Source organism: Lontra canadensis, unplaced genomic scaffold, assembly GCF_010015895.1.
Source record: "Lontra canadensis isolate GAN:19392208 unplaced genomic scaffold, GSC_riverotter_1.0 scaffold40, whole genome shotgun sequence".
In the NCBI taxonomy this organism is placed as follows: domain Eukaryota; kingdom Metazoa; phylum Chordata; class Mammalia; order Carnivora; family Mustelidae; genus Lontra; species Lontra canadensis.
In genome coordinates, this window is record NW_022631034.1 from 8,236,974 (window position 1) to 8,257,691 (window position 20,718).

At 38.9% G+C, this 20,718-nt stretch overlaps 1 protein-coding gene across 1 annotated transcript in view; it reads right to left on the minus strand.

The window, feature by feature from the left end:
• The window catches only part of ERICH3 (glutamate rich 3), a 93,252-nt gene that overhangs the window by 12,986 nt on the left and 59,548 nt on the right, over positions 1–20,718 (minus strand). The window contains exons 11-13 of the mRNA XM_032870292.1: positions 18,205–18,503; positions 12,758–12,994; positions 2,569–3,015 (exon numbers count right to left, since the gene is read on the minus strand). Coding sequence (XP_032726183.1) covers positions 2,569–3,015; positions 12,758–12,994; positions 18,205–18,503 — 983 coding nt within the window. The remainder of the gene's footprint in view (positions 1–2,568; positions 3,016–12,757; positions 12,995–18,204; positions 18,504–20,718) is intronic.

Here is a 20,718-nt window from a genome sequence, read left to right on the forward strand (position 1 = left end):
GCTAAACCTATGGGTAATTTTTTTAAAATCTACTCTTCTCTATATTCTGACTGTTATTTCATGTTATGTCATAAGCAGTTAATGAAAAATAAACACTGACAAAGAGACCTGCTACATTTATTAAAGCTTAAGAAAGATAAAAAGTCACAAACCTTTCCACCTAGTGTCAAACCTACCTTAATAAAAAGATAACAAAATGCTTTAGAATTATAGATGTTATCTAGTCAAGAACACAGACTTCCCATAATATGTAAGAAAAATGATAAACCTACACACTTTTCATTTCACACATTCAGAAAAAACCCACCTCACTTTCTTCCAAGTGGCATGATCCTAGTCCAATGTTTCTGCTATTCCATCCATCACCTAAATACAACCTACACTACATGCATCTTGCTTTACGAAAAGATGTCTAGGTACACAAGGCCAGGTACACAATCTAGTTTTCTGAAGTGGAAGTTAAAGAAATAACAATGTCACTGTTCCTACTGAACTTCAACATCTCTACCTTTTGTGGGCAGCAGCTTGCCAAGTTGTACAAATTTCCTCAATGGTACATTATATGTTCTAGAACTGAACAATGAAATCCATGATCAAAGACTTGAATTATTTTGTAAGAAATTTTCAAATATATTTTAACGAGGATCTTAACTCCTGTATGGAAAAACCTCTTTGAAAAATCTCAGAGGTCTTTAATCCCAGGGGAGAAGTTGGCAAACTTCTTTTATAAAGGGCCAGAGAATGCATTCTTAGGGCCTTGTGAGCTATTAGGAGGTTTCTGCTGCAACTACTTAATTCTGTCCTTGCAATGCAAGAGCAGCCATTATTAATATGTAAACCAGTGAGCATAGCTCTGTTCCAATAAAACTTTATTTTCTGACACTGAAATTTGAATTTAATTTTTTTGTGTCACCACATATTATCCTTTTGATTTTTTTCAAACCACCGAAAGACTTTAAAAACAGAACATTTTTAAAACATTCTTAACACTGCAGGAGGAGGAAAAAATGCAGTAGGCCAGATGGGGCCTGTGGATCGAAGTTTGTCAGGCTGTATATTCTAGAGTTATTTGAATTTGCTACACCCCACTATCTGGAATGCTTTTATCTTCCTCCATTCAATCTTAAAAATCGTATCTAACCTTTAAAGGCTTCCTCAAAAAAATCCTTCACAAAAACATTCAAGGTGTACTTAACCAAATGGGACTTGCCCTTTCTTTTGAAACGCCATAGCATTTGTACCTTCTCTGGCTTTATGAATGATTACTGACCTTTGTCCAATTATTGGTGTGCCACGCCTTCCCCTTAACATGTGATGGGAGGCACCCTCTCTTACATATTTCTTATTGACCATGGTGCCCTGTACGTAATAGAAGGTGAATAATACTGATAATTGAAAGATAACTATTCAACATCCTCAACTCCTAGATGTAGGCCCCAGTGGTTTAATAACAGCTTTTAAGGTCCTAAAAAAAAAAAAAAAGTTAGAGACATTAAAAGTATTCATAAGCTTTAAAACAGATGATTTTAGTAATATTAAAATGTGAAAACAGATTTTAGCTTGGAATTGAGAAGAATGCCCACCATGTTGGCAGGGGAGACAGATTAAGAGAACAGGGAAGGAGAGGAGTGACAGAACCAAACATCTGGCAGGTATGATCCAGCTGTCCATAGGACACAACTTGGTCCTTTAACTGTACCCTAAAATTGAGGAAGGCATCAGATCTTCCATATCTTGAAAGTCCTGAGACCTGATTATCGTGGGACACTCTTCACTCTTCCCATGTCAAATGGAACTGTCCTGCATACTCACCCAGGGACCACTGTGTCAGGAAGTCACTCAGTTTCAGAGAAAAACTCAAAGTTTGGAGTTTTCTATGAAACTGTCATATTTTTATCTAAGTTTAAATTCCTACTGCACAGATACAATAGAAAAATCTTTAAAAACCAGAGCCACTCTGCTTGAATTTAAATCCTAGGAATGCTTCTTCGGGGCTATATAATCTTCATAATTTACTTGACCTCTCTGAGCCACAATTTTGTCACCTGTGAAAAAAAGACATGATGATAAGAGAACCTAACTCAGGGGATACTGGGCAGTTGTAGGGAGTAGATGAGTTAATATAAGTAAGTGTTTAGAACTGGCACATCGTGAGCACCTACCAATGTTAGATGTGTGTGTGTGTGTGTGTGTGTGTGTGTAGAAGTGCATATATATATATAGCTAAGAAGAAATAGTATTTCTAGTATTAAGTAACCTCTAAAAAGCCACACATACCCTTGCCTTCAGACATATAATGTGTTTTATTTGATTCTTGAGATAGAATTAACACAAGAAGGAATTTACAGAAAATAGGAAACAAGCTATATAAGATTTATCAACTTTTAAAATGCAATAGAAGGGACACAGCAAGCTGAAACTACATGTATGATTATGTGATGAAGAGAGGAATAAGAAAAAAATTGAATGCCTCTGGCATTATCACAACTGTATTTCCCAAGCTTTGGCAGAAACCAAATAGTTTCCATGCATGGAACAATGGCAGGTCAACTCAATGGCCATACTTACCATCTTTTTCCACCCTACGGGGACCTGCCTTTTTGTCCTCCACCTTAGCAGTGCTTCCTTCCCAAAGCTCACTCTTATCCTTTTCTTTTTCTTCTGTGGAAAGACGTTCCCTGGACTTCTCAGATAAGCCCTCGGCAATCACTTGTGTTCCTTTCTCCGTTTCTTCTTCAAGAACATTCTCCAAGTGTTCCTCTATGGGCAGAGGTTTGGTCTCTACATCCGCTGTTATGATTTCTTGGTCTTCGATTTCAACTTCTAAATAATCCTCCATTGGAAGCTGGGATTTTCCTGGCTCATCACTTTCACTCAGCTCCTGGGAAGATGAACTCCTGGCCCTTCTGTTCGGACTGTTTCCAGTGTGGGCTCCTCTATCTCCCAGGGCAGACTCATCACTGCAACTAGAACATGGGTGACTTCTGGAGGAGGAGGATGAAGCAGTCTTTATACCTAAAAAATTAAAATGATGACATCATTGTTTTTCCATAAAACAACTGGTTTAATTGTGGGAATTAGGTTAATAATAATTATCCTAAATTTTTAAAATATAGGTTCATAGATTTAGTACCGTTTTCACATATATTGCACATAGCTGTCAAGATAAAGAAAAACCTATGTAATCTGTGAGTCTCCAGAAGTTTTTCTTTCTTATAAAGATTATTTATTTATTTATTTATTTGAGAGAGAATGAGAGTGAGCGAGCATGAGCCAGAGGGAGGAACAGAGGGAGAGGGAGAAGCAGACTCCCCACTGAGCAGGGTGCTCAACGTGGGGCTTCATCCCAGGACTCTGAGATCGTGACCTGAGTCAGAGGCAGTTGCTTAACTGACTGAACCATCTAGGCAGCCCTCTAGATGTTTTCAATAGGAAATCACATTTAGCTGAAAACCAAATGTATGTATATATGTATGTATGTATGTATGTATTTTTGAAAGCCATTTTATTGGAAAGTCTTTGTATCTATTTCATTGTAGAAGAAACGGAATACTCTTACTTGTTCAGTAAGAGTGCTTATTCATTATCATGTTGATCAGCCACAGTATTCTCTGTGCAAAAAACTTAAATTTTTATCTACTGTAATACCAACCATATCCAGCTAGCAAGGTGGACTAGAAAGATCAATGCATCCGGATAATACCAAGACACTTTAAAGATATTCTGAGGGGATGCTTGTGTGTGCATGTGTGTGTGTGTGTGTATGTGTGTGTGTAGGAGGACATGTTTTCTTATTCCAGGTTTCCCCAAAGCAGATGCTGAGGTCAGGGTTCATGTGATATATTAAAGATATGATCCAGGAGAAACTCTTACAGATGTAGGTGAAGCAGGGCAGGGAAGGCAAGAGGTCAATCAAGGGAGCTATTTCAAGCAACATCTCAACCTCAGCCTGATCCCACAGGGACCTCTGAGGTCTAGATTATATTAGAATTGTTCCTCTCTTGAGGAAGGAGTCGGGCTTTCATACTCTGTTCCAGTCAGAGGTGGCTATCACCTCCCACCGCCCCCCGCCCCCCCCCCCCGTCCCCAAGGGAAGGTAAACTCCTTGGCTTTTCCAGACTCTTTGTCTGGGCAAGTGAAGCAGCTCTGCAGCCCAGGGCTATCCTCCGAAGGAGGAAGAGGGTTGCCAGAGCTGGGAGATGGGACATGGAGTCCCATCTCCATGATGGGACAAGTCAGAGGGCTTCTAGAAGATGGAGGCCGTGTGCTGACAGGGTGCTACCGATACACAGACTAGATTGACTAAAACTGGAAATGGTTTCGTACTTACTACCCACAAGCCCTTTCAAAAATCTCCAAGAAAGCCACATACACACTGAATCTCTGGAAGGAAGACGCGCAGCCTGAAAGTCACAGCGTAAGCTGGGGCCAGAGAAATACAAACTTGCTTCTGAGTTTTTCACCAACAGATCTGTGTTTACAGTAGTTTTTTATAGACTATATTTTCAAATGAAATAGCCTACACTTAAATGCTGCCTAGCTTTCTTGTTTTTTTCTGCTCTGTGTGCTCCTTACTCTTTTCTGTTCCTTTTATTTCTGTTTGGCAGCTACACAGATGGCTGTAGCAGCTGATACAGACTTTAAGGGAAGAAATACCTGTCTTTCCTCTTATCCTTTCCCTTCACACCCTCCAGCCCAAATGACTCTCCATGACAGGGCTTAGAATTTTAAGTATAGTCACAGACACTTATCAGAGTTTCCACAAAGATTTGAGAGATGCTACACGGCAGTAAAGAAACAAACTCTAAAAAGCCTTTAAGCAACAGAACCCCTTCAGTATGATTCCATTTATTCTTATCTCCCAACCGTTTTGACAGGCACCAGATGACCACTGTTTCTCAAAGGAACGCATACCTTAACCACTCATTCTTTATCTCCATTTTATAAAATCTGCCTCTCAGTAGGGAACACAGCAGATCAAGGACGGTTGTTCTCTATCTCATTTGTACTTGTACTTCAGAAACTTAAGGGACTATGATCTCACCCTCTCTTAAGCATCTCACATTTTTTTAAAAAAGAAAAACAACTCATATTTGCTAGTTGTTCAATCAATAGCTCTCATTAATTGCACAATTAGCTAGAAGGCAATATTATGCTTGCTCTGTACTCTCCCAAATATTCAAATCTATCATCTTTAATAGATATCATGACTCACTTTTGTCTCTGAGAGTTGTTCACATAATAAGAAAAATGAGCGTTCCCCTACCTTTCTTTCATAGCTCCTATTAATTGTGTTACTTTATTTCAAAAGGCTGAAATACACTCTGGTTCATTTTGAGTCAGTCCCTTGGAGAAGAAAGATCAGGAGAATGAACGGCCTTCAAGAGGCAAGGGTACCTGACCTCTCATATAAACTCATTTCAGTTTTCCAATTTCTCTCTAACCTTGCTGTGCAATTTAGTTTCCCTCTCATTTCTTTCTCTCATTTTCATGCAGACACTGGGGCAAGACTTTGCCTACAAATAAAAACTCAAAATGTTTCAGGGCCATGGAATGGGATTTTCATCACTAATTTTATTTATTGTCTTAGAAATGAAGCAAGTTTTTATATAGAAATTTTTGTCTAAAAGAACCTTTTACATGAAAGAACTCTGAGGGCACATACTTAATATTTTGTGTCAGTAGGAGGGAAAAATTATCTTGAAGGTATGTTAGTAAGCAAAGCTGGCTCCCACCCAATTCTGTTTGTCTCTGCATGGCTCCCTTTAGGAACTGAAGCTAAAAGTATCTGTTCTTGATCTTTATGGTAAAGAAATGATGTGCACTGGTTGGTGCAGCACCTTGAGTCCATGCCCTGTGAGGCATTTCTGACTTTCCACCCTGCATTCAATCAGGCTCCAAACCCTTGACTGTCTTCTCTCTTCGTGTCACTGATAACTGTTCCTTTTTTTGCATCACTACTATTTCATACAACATGAGACTGAGAGAAAATAATATGTTCCTCTGTAAGATGAAACTAGGTACTTCAATCATGACTTGGCTGCTGACTAGCTTTGACTTTGACTTCCACATACCTCCCTAAGCCTCTGTTTTCTTGACTGTAAAATGGGGCTAATTCTCTCTGTAAGTCACTGCAGAAATTACATGACACAAAACCAAATAATGATTTTTTAATGAATTCCAGCCTTACCCCTCTATGGAGTCACACACGTTAAGTATAGTCTAATGCATTTCTTTCTTGATTTCACCCTGTGCATTATATGAAGAAAAGTAATTGCAGTAACCATTTGCTGAGGAAAAGTAAATAAATAAAAACATAATCATGATTATGTATGCACTTACTGCATACCAAACATGGAGGTAAGCACTCTACAAATATCTCATTTAATCCCATGGAATAGCTATCTTCTTTTTCTAGATCTAGAAAGTAAGGGGAGCACCTGGGTGGCTCAGTTGGTTAAGCATTCAACTCTTGGTTTCGTCTCAGGTCATCATCTCAGGGTGATGAGATCGAGTCCCGCTTAAGTCCCCTGGCCCATCGCAGAGTCAACCTGAGATTCTCTGCCTTTCTCTCCATCTGCCCCTCTCCCCTCCACTCACACTCGTTCTCTCTCTCTCAAATAAATAAATTAAGTTACATTAATTTTAAAAGAATGTAAGGCCCAGAGAAGTTAAATAATACCCAATGCCCATTAGCTATAAAGTAGCAAGTTTTGTAAAACATATTTTTTGTATTGACTCACTATAGTAAAACCAAGATTACTCTACTTGCCAAAAGGCCTTCAAACAGAGAGCACCCACTGTCACAGACCTACTATTGCTTCTCTTAACTAACTTTGCCACCCCAGGATGACAAATGGAAAATAGTTCTCTTATGTGTCAAGCAACGTGCTAGGTTTTAAGGACACAGTAGAGAAAAAAGCAGGCCAGGACCCTGCTTCCACAGGGATTACACACTCTATCCAGACACTGCCTCCTTTTGCACGAGCACAATAGATCAACTGTGCGTGTTCCCTCAGGTGTTTGTTCATTCTCCTCACAGTGACCATGGACAGCTCTCTCAGGAGCTGCTGTTATACTCCTCACTGTTCTCAGCAGCTTTATTATCTGTTTTGAACAAACTGTAAGCCCTGATCTTTGTTTTGAATCATTTCTCACCTCCTAGCATAGAGCATGGTTTTACTATATTTTAAATTCACCGTTTTCTTCATTAGTGCCCTGATTTTAACTCCTTTGTTTTGGGTTCACTAGCTTGAGGCCCCATGGACACTTTAAGTGCACAAACTCAGTACAAATACGTAAATTCAGTCAAAAACAACTAGCTTTCACCACAACCCAATGGATCTTATACCCCTCCAAACTAATATAGACTGCATCTCTCTCCCATTCTTTGGTCTGAGGGTTCACAACAAAATCTGCGTACATGTTGCTCCTATGGTCTTCAAATTGGCTGTGACACACAAATTTACACGTCCTACTATTACTCATATAAATAGTCCTATCTTGATTATACACAGGAGCTCATAAAAATCTGTTTTTATTTTATATTAGATACTGTGGTTTAGTCAATATTTTCATGTACAATAATGCCTAATTAGACAAGTGCTCCATACTCATAAATATTGTAGATTGAATGTATGTTTAATGAAAATAAAAGTAGAAATCATTAAATTCTAACTATAAATGGTAACTAGTTATTTGTCTTAGGGGAGAGCATATGTCCTCACACTGATAATTCATGACTCAATTCATCAATGAGACAAATGTACACATTACTTTGTAAGAATAAATATCTACAGGTAAATGCAGTTCTAGTAGGAGGAGATGAAAAAATTGAAAAAGCTTAAATTTCCTCCATAACTACCTTTATCTGCACTTTTTAAAACATTAAAATGAATACTTAAAATCCTGAGAATATAATCAAATCCTGTGTCACACTGTGCTGCCTAAGTCCTTTTACATTTATCCACTAAGATTAAGATTTTATTGGGTAGCCCAATAATACCTTTGTTGTATACAAGGCAGATTCAAAACTGTAGAGAAGAACCTCAGAGGAAAATGTTTTATGTGGACAAAAATGATTCTGAATTTAAAAGTCACGACTTCCTACTTCAGTAATCAAAATGTGAATATAGATTGAGGAATTCTGACTTTTCAGAAAAATTAAATTTTGACAATCATGCAAAAAAAAACCCCAAATCAGACATATAGATGCTGACCAGAAGGCCATCTACAGGCTTCCCCTAGGCCTCTCTGTTCAAGGAAAAGTCAAGTGACACTGACATCCACTGAATGTGTTTTCATAGCACCTATAATTTCAACATGGAAGGAGAAGCCTCCCCTCATATGCTTCTCATCATTAGTCAGGCCAGGAAATGAAGAGCGAGATTCCTGAAGTCAATAAGTAAATAGAATATTTTTGTGATTCTGGAATTTTAAAAGTCTATAAGTTTCTTCAATATAAATATATGCTGACTGTAGGGAAAATAGAACAAGTGAACTATTATCTTTCTTACTTCAAAAACCATTTGCTTTAATTCTTATATTCGATTCTTTGCAATTCTGGGAAGAGATTCTCTCTCTTTCTCTCTCACTCTCTCTCTCTGAAATCTTTCTCATAAGAAGCTATTGATTCTTGGGGCTCCTGGGTGGCTCAGTGGGTTAAAGCCTCTGCCTTGGGCCCCAGGTCATGATCTCAGGGTCCTGGGATTGAGCCCCGCATTGGGCTCTCTGCCCAGTGGGGAGCCTGCTTCCCCCCTCTCTCTGCCTGCCTCTCTGCCTACTTGTGATCTCTGTCAAATAAATAAATAAAATCTTAAAAAAAAAAAAAGCTATTGATTCTTTACCTCTTACTCAGAAGCATTATCATCCAAACTGTCCATGAAAGCATAAAAGTATATTCTCAACGACATGACACTTTTCCCCTCAACCTTATAACATTCATCGATGACAATATATTTTCAACTAGTGACTTAGTGCCTGGGGTTGCCAACACAAATGCAGAGAAAAAGAAGCTGTCGTTCTTTTTAAACGATGGAAAGTGTTACACGTCATGCCTAAACCAGAGTGCTCTCTTCGTGGCTCTCTTCCCTAGCGCTCATCACTCATGGGCTGCTCAGCACAGAGCATTCATCAAGGCGTGCCCATGCCATTGTGAGCCGGCACTTTAAATGGGGCCGACTTGTCACCAGAGTGACAGCCTGGGCAATTGTTTGCCCTCTGGGAACAGGTGCAGGCAGGTTCAAATGAAACACGTCCAAATACTAACAGCAAGATTCTTAATCATGTCAGTAAAAAGGATGAACTGGTGTCTCAGACTCAGTGGTCACAATATGCCTCTTACTCTTCTGAAGATGAAATGCTGTCTGGCTTTTTAATAGAGTGTTCCAAGGAACCCACTGTGTCATTATCATTTTTAATACATGCTACTTTGTTTGCTGGATGAAATCTCTAATTCAGATACTCTGCATGCTAAAAGGAATGTTTCTGAATAACACGAGGCCAGGTTATCAAAATCAAGGGATGGGAAATAAAAGAGCTGGGAGGTAGAGGAAAGAAAGAGTAATAAGCAATGAGATTTTATTTCAAAATAATGGCAAAGTTTTAATGTAAATACCAAAAATGCAAAAGAGCTCTTAATAATATCATTATTGAAGCAACAAAATAAAATAGTTGGCAAATTTAATTTCTGGCTCTTAAATTTCCCATTTGCAGGCTAGATTTTATATGTTCTAGTAGATTTCACTATGTACCTCTTCAAAAATATTATATATTCTCTACCCAATAATGCAGCTAACTATATACAATCTTTTCCAATAAAATTCTAAGGTGCTTTTATTTGTGGCGAATAAAAGCATCTTAGTGTTCTTGTGTTAAAACAGTCAAGTAACTGCATAATATTTACAAAATGTCTTTGAGGAAATCACCTCTGTGAAGAGTAACAAAGACAATATACAGTCCTGGCTTTCAGAGTGTAACAATTTTGTGTTATTAACTTGTGTAATTAATTTGACGGGTAAAATTTAATATATGAAACAATAAGAGATAATGAATAAGAGAATAATGAATTACTGAATGATAGTGTTATAAACTAAGGAGCTCAGTGAAAGCTGGCAAGGTAGGAGAGTGTCACGGAGGAGGAGGGGCCTCCGCTGGAACTGAGCTCAATGCCTGGGAGTAGACAGGGAAATCCATCCAGGGAGGAGAAAGGTCAATTGGAGTAAAAGTAGAAAATGTCCATTTTTATGTCCTTTCTTCAAAAATAAAACAACAACAACAACAACAACAAAAAGACTCTAGAGAAGAAGATGAAGAGCTCAAGTGCCTCAAAAATGTAGTCTTGAGGAAGGAGAATCCTTTTTTGGGGGGGGGATTTGCTTTACTTTTAGATAAAGAGATATTTTCTCATTTGGAACAATATTATATTGTTTCTCCAAAATCCAGGCTCTGATGTTGGGTAATGTTTTTATGTCTTGGTTCCACTGCTTTTTCTGGTTGTGTGAGTTCCTTGGAATCCCACCATATCCAAGTTTATGTATTTGTAAAATGGAGATAAAAAGTACCTGCTTTTCAAGACTGTTTGAGGTCAATCAGATAATTCATATAAAATACTTAACACAGTACTTAGTACAGAGTCTTAATAAACAATACCTTCTGGATCCCTTTCCAAACATAGGATTCCAATTATTTATATGCAAGCAGTATTCAGTGTTAAAGCTTACCTATTCTGTCAGTTATTCAATGACCACAGGTCTAAGTGATTAAGCTTTCCCTCCAAGGAAGATCCAAGTACTGCCTACATCCCTTTCTGTTTGAACATAAAAATTTATTGTTTTAGAAAAAATCCATCTGACCCTAAGAAAATAAGATGATTATGTATCACAAAAATAATCCCAGATGACCAAATATTGAAAGAATGTGCTGAATCTTCATGAAATCAACACTAGTTAGTTCCCCACCATTACTGAAGAAATGAAAAACTGAGTCCCTGTGTTTTGAACCAGTTATATTTACAAGCAAACACATGTTTAGTTCTTTTCCAGGTTCAAGTCACTCATATAATTTATTCAAAATTTGATTCATGTGATTTTCCATAGAATTCCTTCACTTTCTCTATGCCATATAGGAATATAAACTTAAATCCAATATTCACATTCAAATTGAGAAAAAACCTTATATATTAAGCATGCCTGGAAATATAAAATATAAGTATTAAGAGAAATTAGAGAAAGGGCCTCGTTTAGACTTTATAAAAAATGTTTCAATGTCTGGCCATTAATCTTGAGTGGGTATTTCAACTATAATAAAAGTGACAGCAAATTTTGTTTTTGAGTTTACTAATAGCGAACATCATTCTAAATTTTCATGGTGCTTCACTCTTTGCTTTGACTGTCATGAAACTCAGGATAAAATTTTTAGTTCAAGCTTAGTGATTGTCCTACCTACAGATCCTAGTAAAATTATCTTCTCTTTTACTCTAAACAGTCTCTGTATTTTATTGCCTTAATGTGTGTGCATGAAATTTTAGAATAGGTTTGCTTAAATTATTTCTTGAAGAGAGCGTAACTAAAATATGTTCTCTTATGATTACTTGGTTACTGAATTTACTCTTATTTTATATTATCCCAATATACTACTCTAATTCAAAATTTTGAATTTTGTACTGTAAAAAATGTTGAGAGGAGGAAAGAATGGGGGAAATGGACAGTAATTTAAAAAGTTGTCATGGGGTGCCTGGGTGGCTCAGTCAGTTGGGCATCTACCTTTGGCTCAGGTCATGATCCCAGGGTTCTGGGATGGAGCTCCGCATTCCTGCTCTGAGGAGAGTCTGTTTCTCCCTCTCCCTCTGCCCACCTCTACCCCTACTTGTGTGCCCCCCTCCCCATCAAATAAATAATTAAATCTTTAAAAAAAAAAAAAAAGTCCTCATAATGTGACCTCATTCTCCAGCCCAAAGCAAACTACAAAGACATACATATCTGTATAACTAGTAAATACCCTCAGTGTACCAGGAGAGATCTCAGATTAACTAAGAATCACATAACCTTGGTCAAACCCTTTTATGGGACAGCAGGAATTGGTTCCTTCTTTGACTGAATATTATTTCGGGAAACTAAGTTCTTTTAAAAAGTCTTAAAATGCTTGAAATATGCCTCAGATGATAAGGGCAACTTTCTCTACCTGAAAACCTTTCTATATTTTCTCCATGAACATTCAAAGTCACTTTTGGCTTGCAGACTGGGAGAGAGCTGCCTTTGCCAAGAGAGATAATTCCTCCATGAAACTTAGATGCCAGCACCCTGTGTACAAAGTAAGTGAAGACAATAAAGTGAACTTGGGCAGGAATCTCAAACTTTCCCTTTAACTGAATGGAAGATACTTCTCATTTTTCCAAGGGTATAAAATGGTGTGCACACACATGCATGCACATGGGTGTGTGTGTGTCTAAATATGTATGTAAGAGGGAATACTTTGGGATTTGGAAAAAAAAAAAAGGAGTAACTTTCTAAGTAAACAGAAGGCATGTCACTACAAGCTTTACTGAGCCCTGGTGAAAAATCTCAGCAAACTAAGGAAAGAAGGGATTAAGGAGTGACCCCATAAATTAGGTATTTATGGAAGACTGATCACCATCCTCTGGTTAGGGATCCAGGCTCTAAATGTTCGCTTAAAAGAGGATCATCCCATTAAATGTGAAGGAAAGTAGTGAGTGCGCATGGTGAACAGCTCATGTCCCATGACCTGGGCAACAACTTGCCTTGTTTATCCTCCTCCAACTCACTGTCAGAGCACCCATCACCTTCATCTTTTACATTGTCGTCAGCATCTGCTGCCTTTTGCGACGAGGTTTCACTCTCCTTTTCAGGGTCTAAATGGTCTTTTTCATCATCTGAGGGTGACTTTGACATCCCAGTCATTTGGTCATCAGCCTGTCCTTCTTCATTAGCTTTCTCATCTTGTTTCTCCTCGTCTACTTCAAAATCTTCTTCGTATTCTGAGGGGGAGAAAAATCACCACTGTAAGAAGGAAAATAGAATCTGTGATACTTAACCCACTTTACTTTAATGAGAACTTTGACTCCACTACCCTCTCTTCTCTGGGCCTTTCTTTGCTTCTTTTTCACACAATTACTGAACATGGAAAACCAACAGCAAGTGATCAAAGATTGAAATCAGTTACATATACAAGAGCACAAAGGCAGTAAAGCTCCAAATGACGAGTCTGAAACCTAATGAAAGTTCATTTACAAATGGACATCATCATCTACAATAACCAAAATGGACAAGAGAAGAACTTGATAGAAAACAATAAATTAGAAATAAATTAAAAATGAAGAGAACAGGATTATAATAATGAAAGCTAATTTGGAGACCCAGTGAGGTCACATTTCATATGAAGAATGGTCAAAATATTTGGATATCAAGTTAATGAATAGTGAAGTGGAAAAAATTCAATTAATCAAGTCCAAAGGCCCTGAGAAGTAATACTGTGAATAGCACATTCTTTGAGAACCAAATGGACATCAAAAAAGGGGATTATGAGGGATTCTATACCTAGACCAGAACCCAAATCATATGCATTATTCATCCCTACAGTCAAGGAAATAATTACATTCCAAGAATAAAAAATTCTCATAAAATAGAACATTCCTGTCACAGCCCCTAATTTGCTTCATTCCCAACAGAAGTGCAACAAATCCATACCAGAAAAAGGAAATTGTCACATCAGATAAACTCCAGCTGTCCCTTGTGGTTATAATTTTTCACCTTTCATATTTAATTGTTCCCCCTTTTCCTCCACCCAAAACTAAGAATCTTGAAATGACAACATGCCAAGGATAGAGAGCGAAAGGATTTCATGCAGAACCAATTAAGCAAATAAACAATTATCTCTAAAATAAAATTTACAGGGAAAATAAAGCTTTCCCTATTTTGTGTGTTTTAGTTAATAGATATTCTGGCTTCCTTGCCAGTGGTGGGGACCTCTCAGGTAATTACTTAGAGCTATCCACCCTGCCCCAATGAAAGAAACTTAATTTAGAAATGCATGCCCTGTGCATGTGAAGAAAGCTCTGCTAATGCAGGGATTGTATGAGGGAGATGTAAGGGGAAAGTGAAATCAGAAAGTGTAACGAAGAAAGGCAAACAAAGAGAATTCGTCACAAGAAGATTTTCATGAAAGAGATTCAATATGGGGAATGTGAAATGTGAAATATTATCAGCAAAACAAAATTATAAATAAGATGATGAAAAAGTGTGGTTTATATCATATGAATCAAACAGGAAATACTAATAAAAACCAATATTTTTCTCCAACTATTTCAGGCCAAATGATAGGATAGTTCTCACTTGACCCAGTCACTGTCAATCAATTAACCTTTCATGAGACTCTTTAATGTAGAAAAGGTAAAATTGCAAGATAAGAGACACTACAATAACACAACCCCTGCCACCAAGGAATCCCCAATTTTTGTGGAGGAAACGAGATGCAAGTACAGAAGAGATATGGGACTCATAGTCATTTTTATACATGGTCCTCTGTACACTGAGGGTTCTTGCTATGGGTTTTCATACAGGACTCCTGACTAATTATGTGAAATAGTGTCAAATGGATGGAATGGAATAAAAAAAAGGGCAGAAAATCATTTGGAGATCATGGAAGACTTCACAAGAGGAGGAGTTTAGGTTAGCCACAGAACACACGTGTGCACGCGCACACCCAGGCACTACAGAGAAACACATGCATCTGTCACTTTACAGATATTTGCTGCTGGTCACAGGATAAGCAGAGGCCAAAAAGAACATGAGTGACCTGCTATAATTCCATCAACAGTGTCACATAGTGGTGACGTATGAGGGTTTTAGAGGCAGGCCGACGACATGTGCCCAAGTCCACGTGAAAACACTTGCTAACTGTGTGACCTTACACAATCTGCTCAACATCTTCAAGGTTCCGTTTCTTCATTCATGACATGGTAGTGCCTGCCTCACAAAGCAGTGGTGACTATTAAAGCAAGAAGCCCTGTAACAGGGGTGCACAGGTGGCTTCATCAGAGAAGCATCTGCCTTTGGCTCAGGTCATGATCTCGGGGTCCTGGGGTCGAGCCTCACGTCAGGCTCCCTGCTCGGTGGAAAGCCTGCTTCTCCTTCTCCCCCCAGCTTGTGTGCTCTCCCTCTCTCTCAAATAAATAAAATCTTTTTAAAAATGTAATCATCATCCCTGGAACATGCTTAACACAGTGTCATGGGCAGTACATTGTCTAATAATTATTAGGGATTAGTAGTAATATGGGGGTGGAAGGAGTTGGTCATAGACCAAGAAAAATACACTCTAATGGAGGCCCCTGATTAAAACTGGAGAAGTACAAGTGTCCACAATTAGGACACAATTACACTTATATTATTGAAGCAGAGCATAAAATTGAAGTAACATGTAGTGAACCAGAAGAACAGTCCACACATCCTCTTTTGCAGGAGCTTCTGTGCTTTCTTTCAATGTACGAAATTCCAGGCTGCCCTTGTTTGCTCTGCCCACAGCGGTCATCACACGTATCACCCCTCCATTCACCACGAGCACGCGATCAGCACGAGAGCTCAGAGCCACATCCTTTGTGGTATCTTCTCAATACGAGTGAACTGGCGGCATGCTTTCTGGATCCCTTTTCATAATTTCTTCTGTTTCTCCCATCTCGTCTTCCTTCTTCCAAGGAATTTAATTAGCTTGTTGTTTACCATCCCCACTAATGAGGAAGGGAGTTGACTTGAGGTCAACATCAATCCAGCTGCAACCCTTTCTCGCTGACCTCCACTCAAGTTTCTGGCTGTCCTTTCCCATCAGTGGATGCTCTGTAGAGAGCTGTAGCCCGGCTGCCTCTGTTTCTCCTCCTCCCCCTCCCACTCCTCCTCCTTTTCTTTTTTAAATCCATTAACTAGCCAACCCAGAAGAAAGATCTTGGGGAAAACTATAGCATAGGCATAAAGTTCATACTCTTAACACTGGCCATGTTGGTTTAAGGAAAAAAAAAAAAAAGAAGAAGAAGAAGAATATTAATCCTCTCCTGAGCATGGCTTTAATAAACCTACACATCTCGAAAGTTAAAACACATAAAAACATGTCTTATTTGTTCATCTCTGTGCTACTGCTATTGCCATAGATAGTTTTAAATCCTCAGTCTAAGATAATAAAGACTAGAAGGGATCACAGAGAGAGATAAACTGGGTCAAAGTGTTACAAGGGAAATCTTTTTTAAGATGATCACATTCTTTCAGTAATAAACAAAGTCTAGTGCTATAATAGCTTTGTAAGTCTTCTCTTGAGTTTCTGAAACCCTTGGGCACCAGCAAGATGAGATGAGAAGGAGGAACCTAGGATCTGCCCCTTTCCGATGACGGTTCTTCCATAGGTCATCCCAGCCCATGGCTAATGCTCCTCTAATCCCAGCGCTGTCTCCTTGCTGTAAGCGGGACACACCGGTGGCTCTCCCTTTCTGATTCTGGTTACCATAACCAGGTAACATTGAGGACAGCTTGTGCAGAATAGGAGGTTGTACAGTGTGGGAAGTCTGGGTGTGGGAATTAGACGAGCCTGGGTATTGGAGTGTGGCAGAGTATGTGGGCCCAGAATATGCCACTTTGGCATCTGGGTTATATTGAGCTGAAGGCAACTGAGAAATAGCAGGTTAAAGAAGAGTTCTCTGCCCTCTGCCTATTTGCCTAAAAGCAGGACATAAACTTGTGAAGGTGTCTCCCTTCTCCCTTTTACCCTGGAAGGACAGAAGTTAATCAAAGAAGACAACTCTACACCCTTATCAGTCCAGAAAAAAGCCCCCGAGGAATCAGCCATCAAAAACCTCACTGAAAACAGCCTTTATCTAGCATTAATTTTGCCATATATTTGCCTTCCCATAATTTGCTGCCCCAGAAGCTCAGTGCTTTTCCTTTGTCTTGTCACTTCTAAAAGCCTATTGTTCTTTTGCTAAGATGCTATTACATAAGTCCAAGTTCTAACCACCCCCTTGAGTTACTCAGCACTGAGTGCTCCTGGGTGTATGTCTGAAGCACATCCTTAGACAGTTCTGTCCATTTTTCCTGTTTCAATCTCTTGTCAGTCTCATTCACAAGGACCCAGCCAAAGAACCTATATGGGTCCAAGAAAAAGCTTTCCTCTCCTACAGTGTAAATCGTAGTTCTGCTGCTTTCTGTTTCTCTGTCTGAGCTTCAGTTTCCTAGCCAACAAAATGGAGGGAGTAATAATATCTACCACAATGAAAGGTAAGGATAAAATTAAATAGTGTGTGTTGGGGAGCCTAGGTGGCTCAGTGAGTTAAGCATCAGACTCTTGATTTCGATTCAATTCGTGATCTCAGGGTTGTGGGACTGAGCCCAGTGTGGGGCTCTGTACTGGGCGTGGAGCCTGCTTGGGATTCTCTCTCTCTCCCTCTGCCCTCTCCTGCCCACAACACCCCACGCACCCTCTCTCTCTAACAAAACAAGACAAAGAAAAGAAAAAAGGCGTGTGGAAAACTCTGGCCCAGTGCTGTGCCTGGCACTTTCATTATTGTTATTATCACCTCTCTACATATGAGTGTGTGTGTGTGTGTGTGTGTGTGTGTGTGTGTAAGAGAGAGAGAGAGAGAGAGAGAGAAAGAGAGAGAGAGAGAGAAGGAGGAATGCAGGAAGGGAGGGAGGGGAGAAGAGAGGGAGGGAGGGGAGGAAGAAGAAGAGAACAAGAGAGAATAACAAGGAAGGCAGACAGATCTGCTCTAGGACCCCGAGCTTACGTCAACTGTTTTTACTTATGGAATACTCCTATTACTATATAAGCATATTGTGCCTACCTAATCCCAAGCATCAATTTCACCAAAGCAAGTTCATTCAAATACTAAAAAGAAGTAAAATTCTCTTTGGTCAACCAAGTCTCTCTCTGCAGAAGTGAATAGAGCTTCTGGCTCATGCAGACAGAAATTCCCCTCCTGCCCCTGCAAACACCTTCCCCTCTCCAGAATGAGGCCTGCCCTCCTCTGAGGTGGGTGATACAGGACTCCATGCAAAGCAGAGAAGGAAGGTGGTCAGGGATTCCTCCATGTAATGGAGCTGCCTGAAGACTGTAATAGTGGGTTTTGTTGCACATTTCCACAAGGGCGTTTTAAAAGACTGAAGCAAAACAACAATAACAACAACAAAAGAACTCTGTAGAATCCATTACCATATTTAAATATATTTTCCTGGGCATCCTCCCAAACATCTTGTCCCGGTTTTCTTTTAAGTTCCATTTCTTCCACAGCTGTCCTCACTTCCACAATCCCTGTTTTTTCTTCTTGAGCTGAAAAAATGACTGAAGTGGTTTTGTTCCTCTCCATCTCACTCCTTCTTGATATTATGTGCCCTCTACCCTTCCTCAGTTTCCCCTCACCCTTCTTCAGTTCTTCTCTTTTCTCAATACTCTTCTCTTTCCTAGGTTTTGGTGAAGTTGGATTTTTGTCAAGGCCCATTGCAATAATGCACCTATGAAAAAAATAGATACACATAAGGTACTTATTAACTTTTATTTATAACACAATGGAACCTCTAAGCTTTTTAAATCACTTCTTTCTTATTCCAATAAGAATATTATAAGATATATTTTATTATAATACACATAGTTCATTAGAATAAGCTATTTTCTCATTCATACCAAATTTTTGTAAATGCACACAATTATTAACAACTTTACCCACAGTAATAAAAAAGAAAACAACTTAACAATTAAGAACAGTTGTCTCAAACTAAAACTTGTGCCTTTAAAGCATATTTTTAGCCTTATTACAGAGTCCAATAAATGTATCATTCAAGTTCTTAAGTGAGAATTATGTGATAAAAGAACATTCAGGTATATAAACAGGGAAGCTGAGATAAAAATAATCAGAAGAAAGGTGCCATTCAGTCTTAGATAATTTGTTATTCCAACAACACAACAACAAAAGACTTATATACAAGGTTGACTCTAAATAAATATGATTGATTCCTTAAGAAACATATACACTCAAATGTTGTTGTGTCCTTTAAATAAACACCTCGTAGAGCTTGCATGCTTATTTTAATAGAGCTGTCATCATTGTTTTTAGAATGGCCTTTTGAAGCCTGTACAACAATCTTTTGGTGACTTTTCCTGGCAATAAGCTTTTATTCTTTGGAGATGGCAACAATTTGTAAAGGTCATGAAGTCATTCCAAGTGAAATCTGGTGAAACAAGCAGATGATCTGAATGCATTAAGACTTTAAAAAATATTTTAAAGATCAGTTTTAACAAAATAACATGAATAAATCCTTCAGTAGCTTTTTTCCCTATCTCTCAACTTAATATTGAAATAAAAATTCCGATTATGATAACACTATAGATGTTAATGAAAATATGATTATGATAATAGTAAGGTTATTGAGCATTCCCTCTGTGCCCAGCTCTTTGCTGGGAATGTATATCCATTATCTTACAGGATTCATTACCCTACCCAGGATGATACATTAAGAACTATCATCACAATTGACAAATGAGGAAACTGAGGCTGGCAGGCCTCCATGACTTGCCCAAACTCACTCAGCAGGTTAGGGATGGAGCTGGACCCTGGCTCAGGATTGCTAGATTCCATCCCCTCACATTGAGGTACAAAGATATTGTTAGATTATAGGTGAAGCCCTTCCAGAAGGACAGACCCACAGACAGATTTTACACTGCAGGACTTCCCACCAGGGAAAGTGTTCACACTCCACCAGAAACAAGCACAATCTGGAGAAGTTTGCACCAAGGCCTAGAGGTGATCTGGGACCTGAGAAAGCTGCCTGGTGATTGTCAACCTCCCCCAGCCTCCTCCTCTAGAGCTATGTGGGTCTCCTTCCCTATAGGACTTATTGGAAAACGGAATCAATAGAGTGCACAGGTAAAAACAAATCCGAATGTAGTCAAGATGTGTCCATCCAGGAAGAACAGAAATAATATGTAAAATATGAAAACCGCCTCCGCGTGAATCAGATCCAATGGTAATTTCTTGAGCTAAAGATGTCACTGAATTTCAGCCATCCCCAGTCTAGAAGCAGCATAGGAATCAATTCTCCCAGCTTATGAGAACTTAGTTATATCACTTATCTTTTCAATATCTCCCCATAAAATAAAGCCAAAAGGATTTGCACTCAAAGTAACTATCAGGCTGTAAAAAATGAGATAATAAGAATACACTTACCTCCCCCATATTAAGCATGATAAATGTTTCTTGCCTGTAATGATGATGTACTTAGCACACTGCTTTCCGTGGAATAAAATAAAGGTGTCATGAATCTTCACAGAATATGATGACTATCATTGCCTTCGGTTCAAGCTGTTCTTCCCTTATCAATGGCAACACCAAATCCATCGATTTGGAGCATCGGATCTGCTGTTACTTTTAGTTTATGTTGTGACTACATGGAGGCTTTGATGCCTCCCTCCTGCATGCACAGACTTTTTATTGCCCATCTGCTCAGGGGAATTGGACGAACAAAGTGCGTGACATCTGTGCTTTCCCCGTCGCTAACTACCTATTCGACTTCCGAGTGTAATTGGAGGTGTTGATTCTGATTACGGAAGCTCAGTGCAGCCTGCATTCCACTTGGCTAGGCGATTCTTCTTCCTGTGCCTCACTCTAGCAGCTGAAAACAACTACCTCGTCTCTTCAGTTTCCATGACTGAGGGATGGGTACAAGCGTGGAA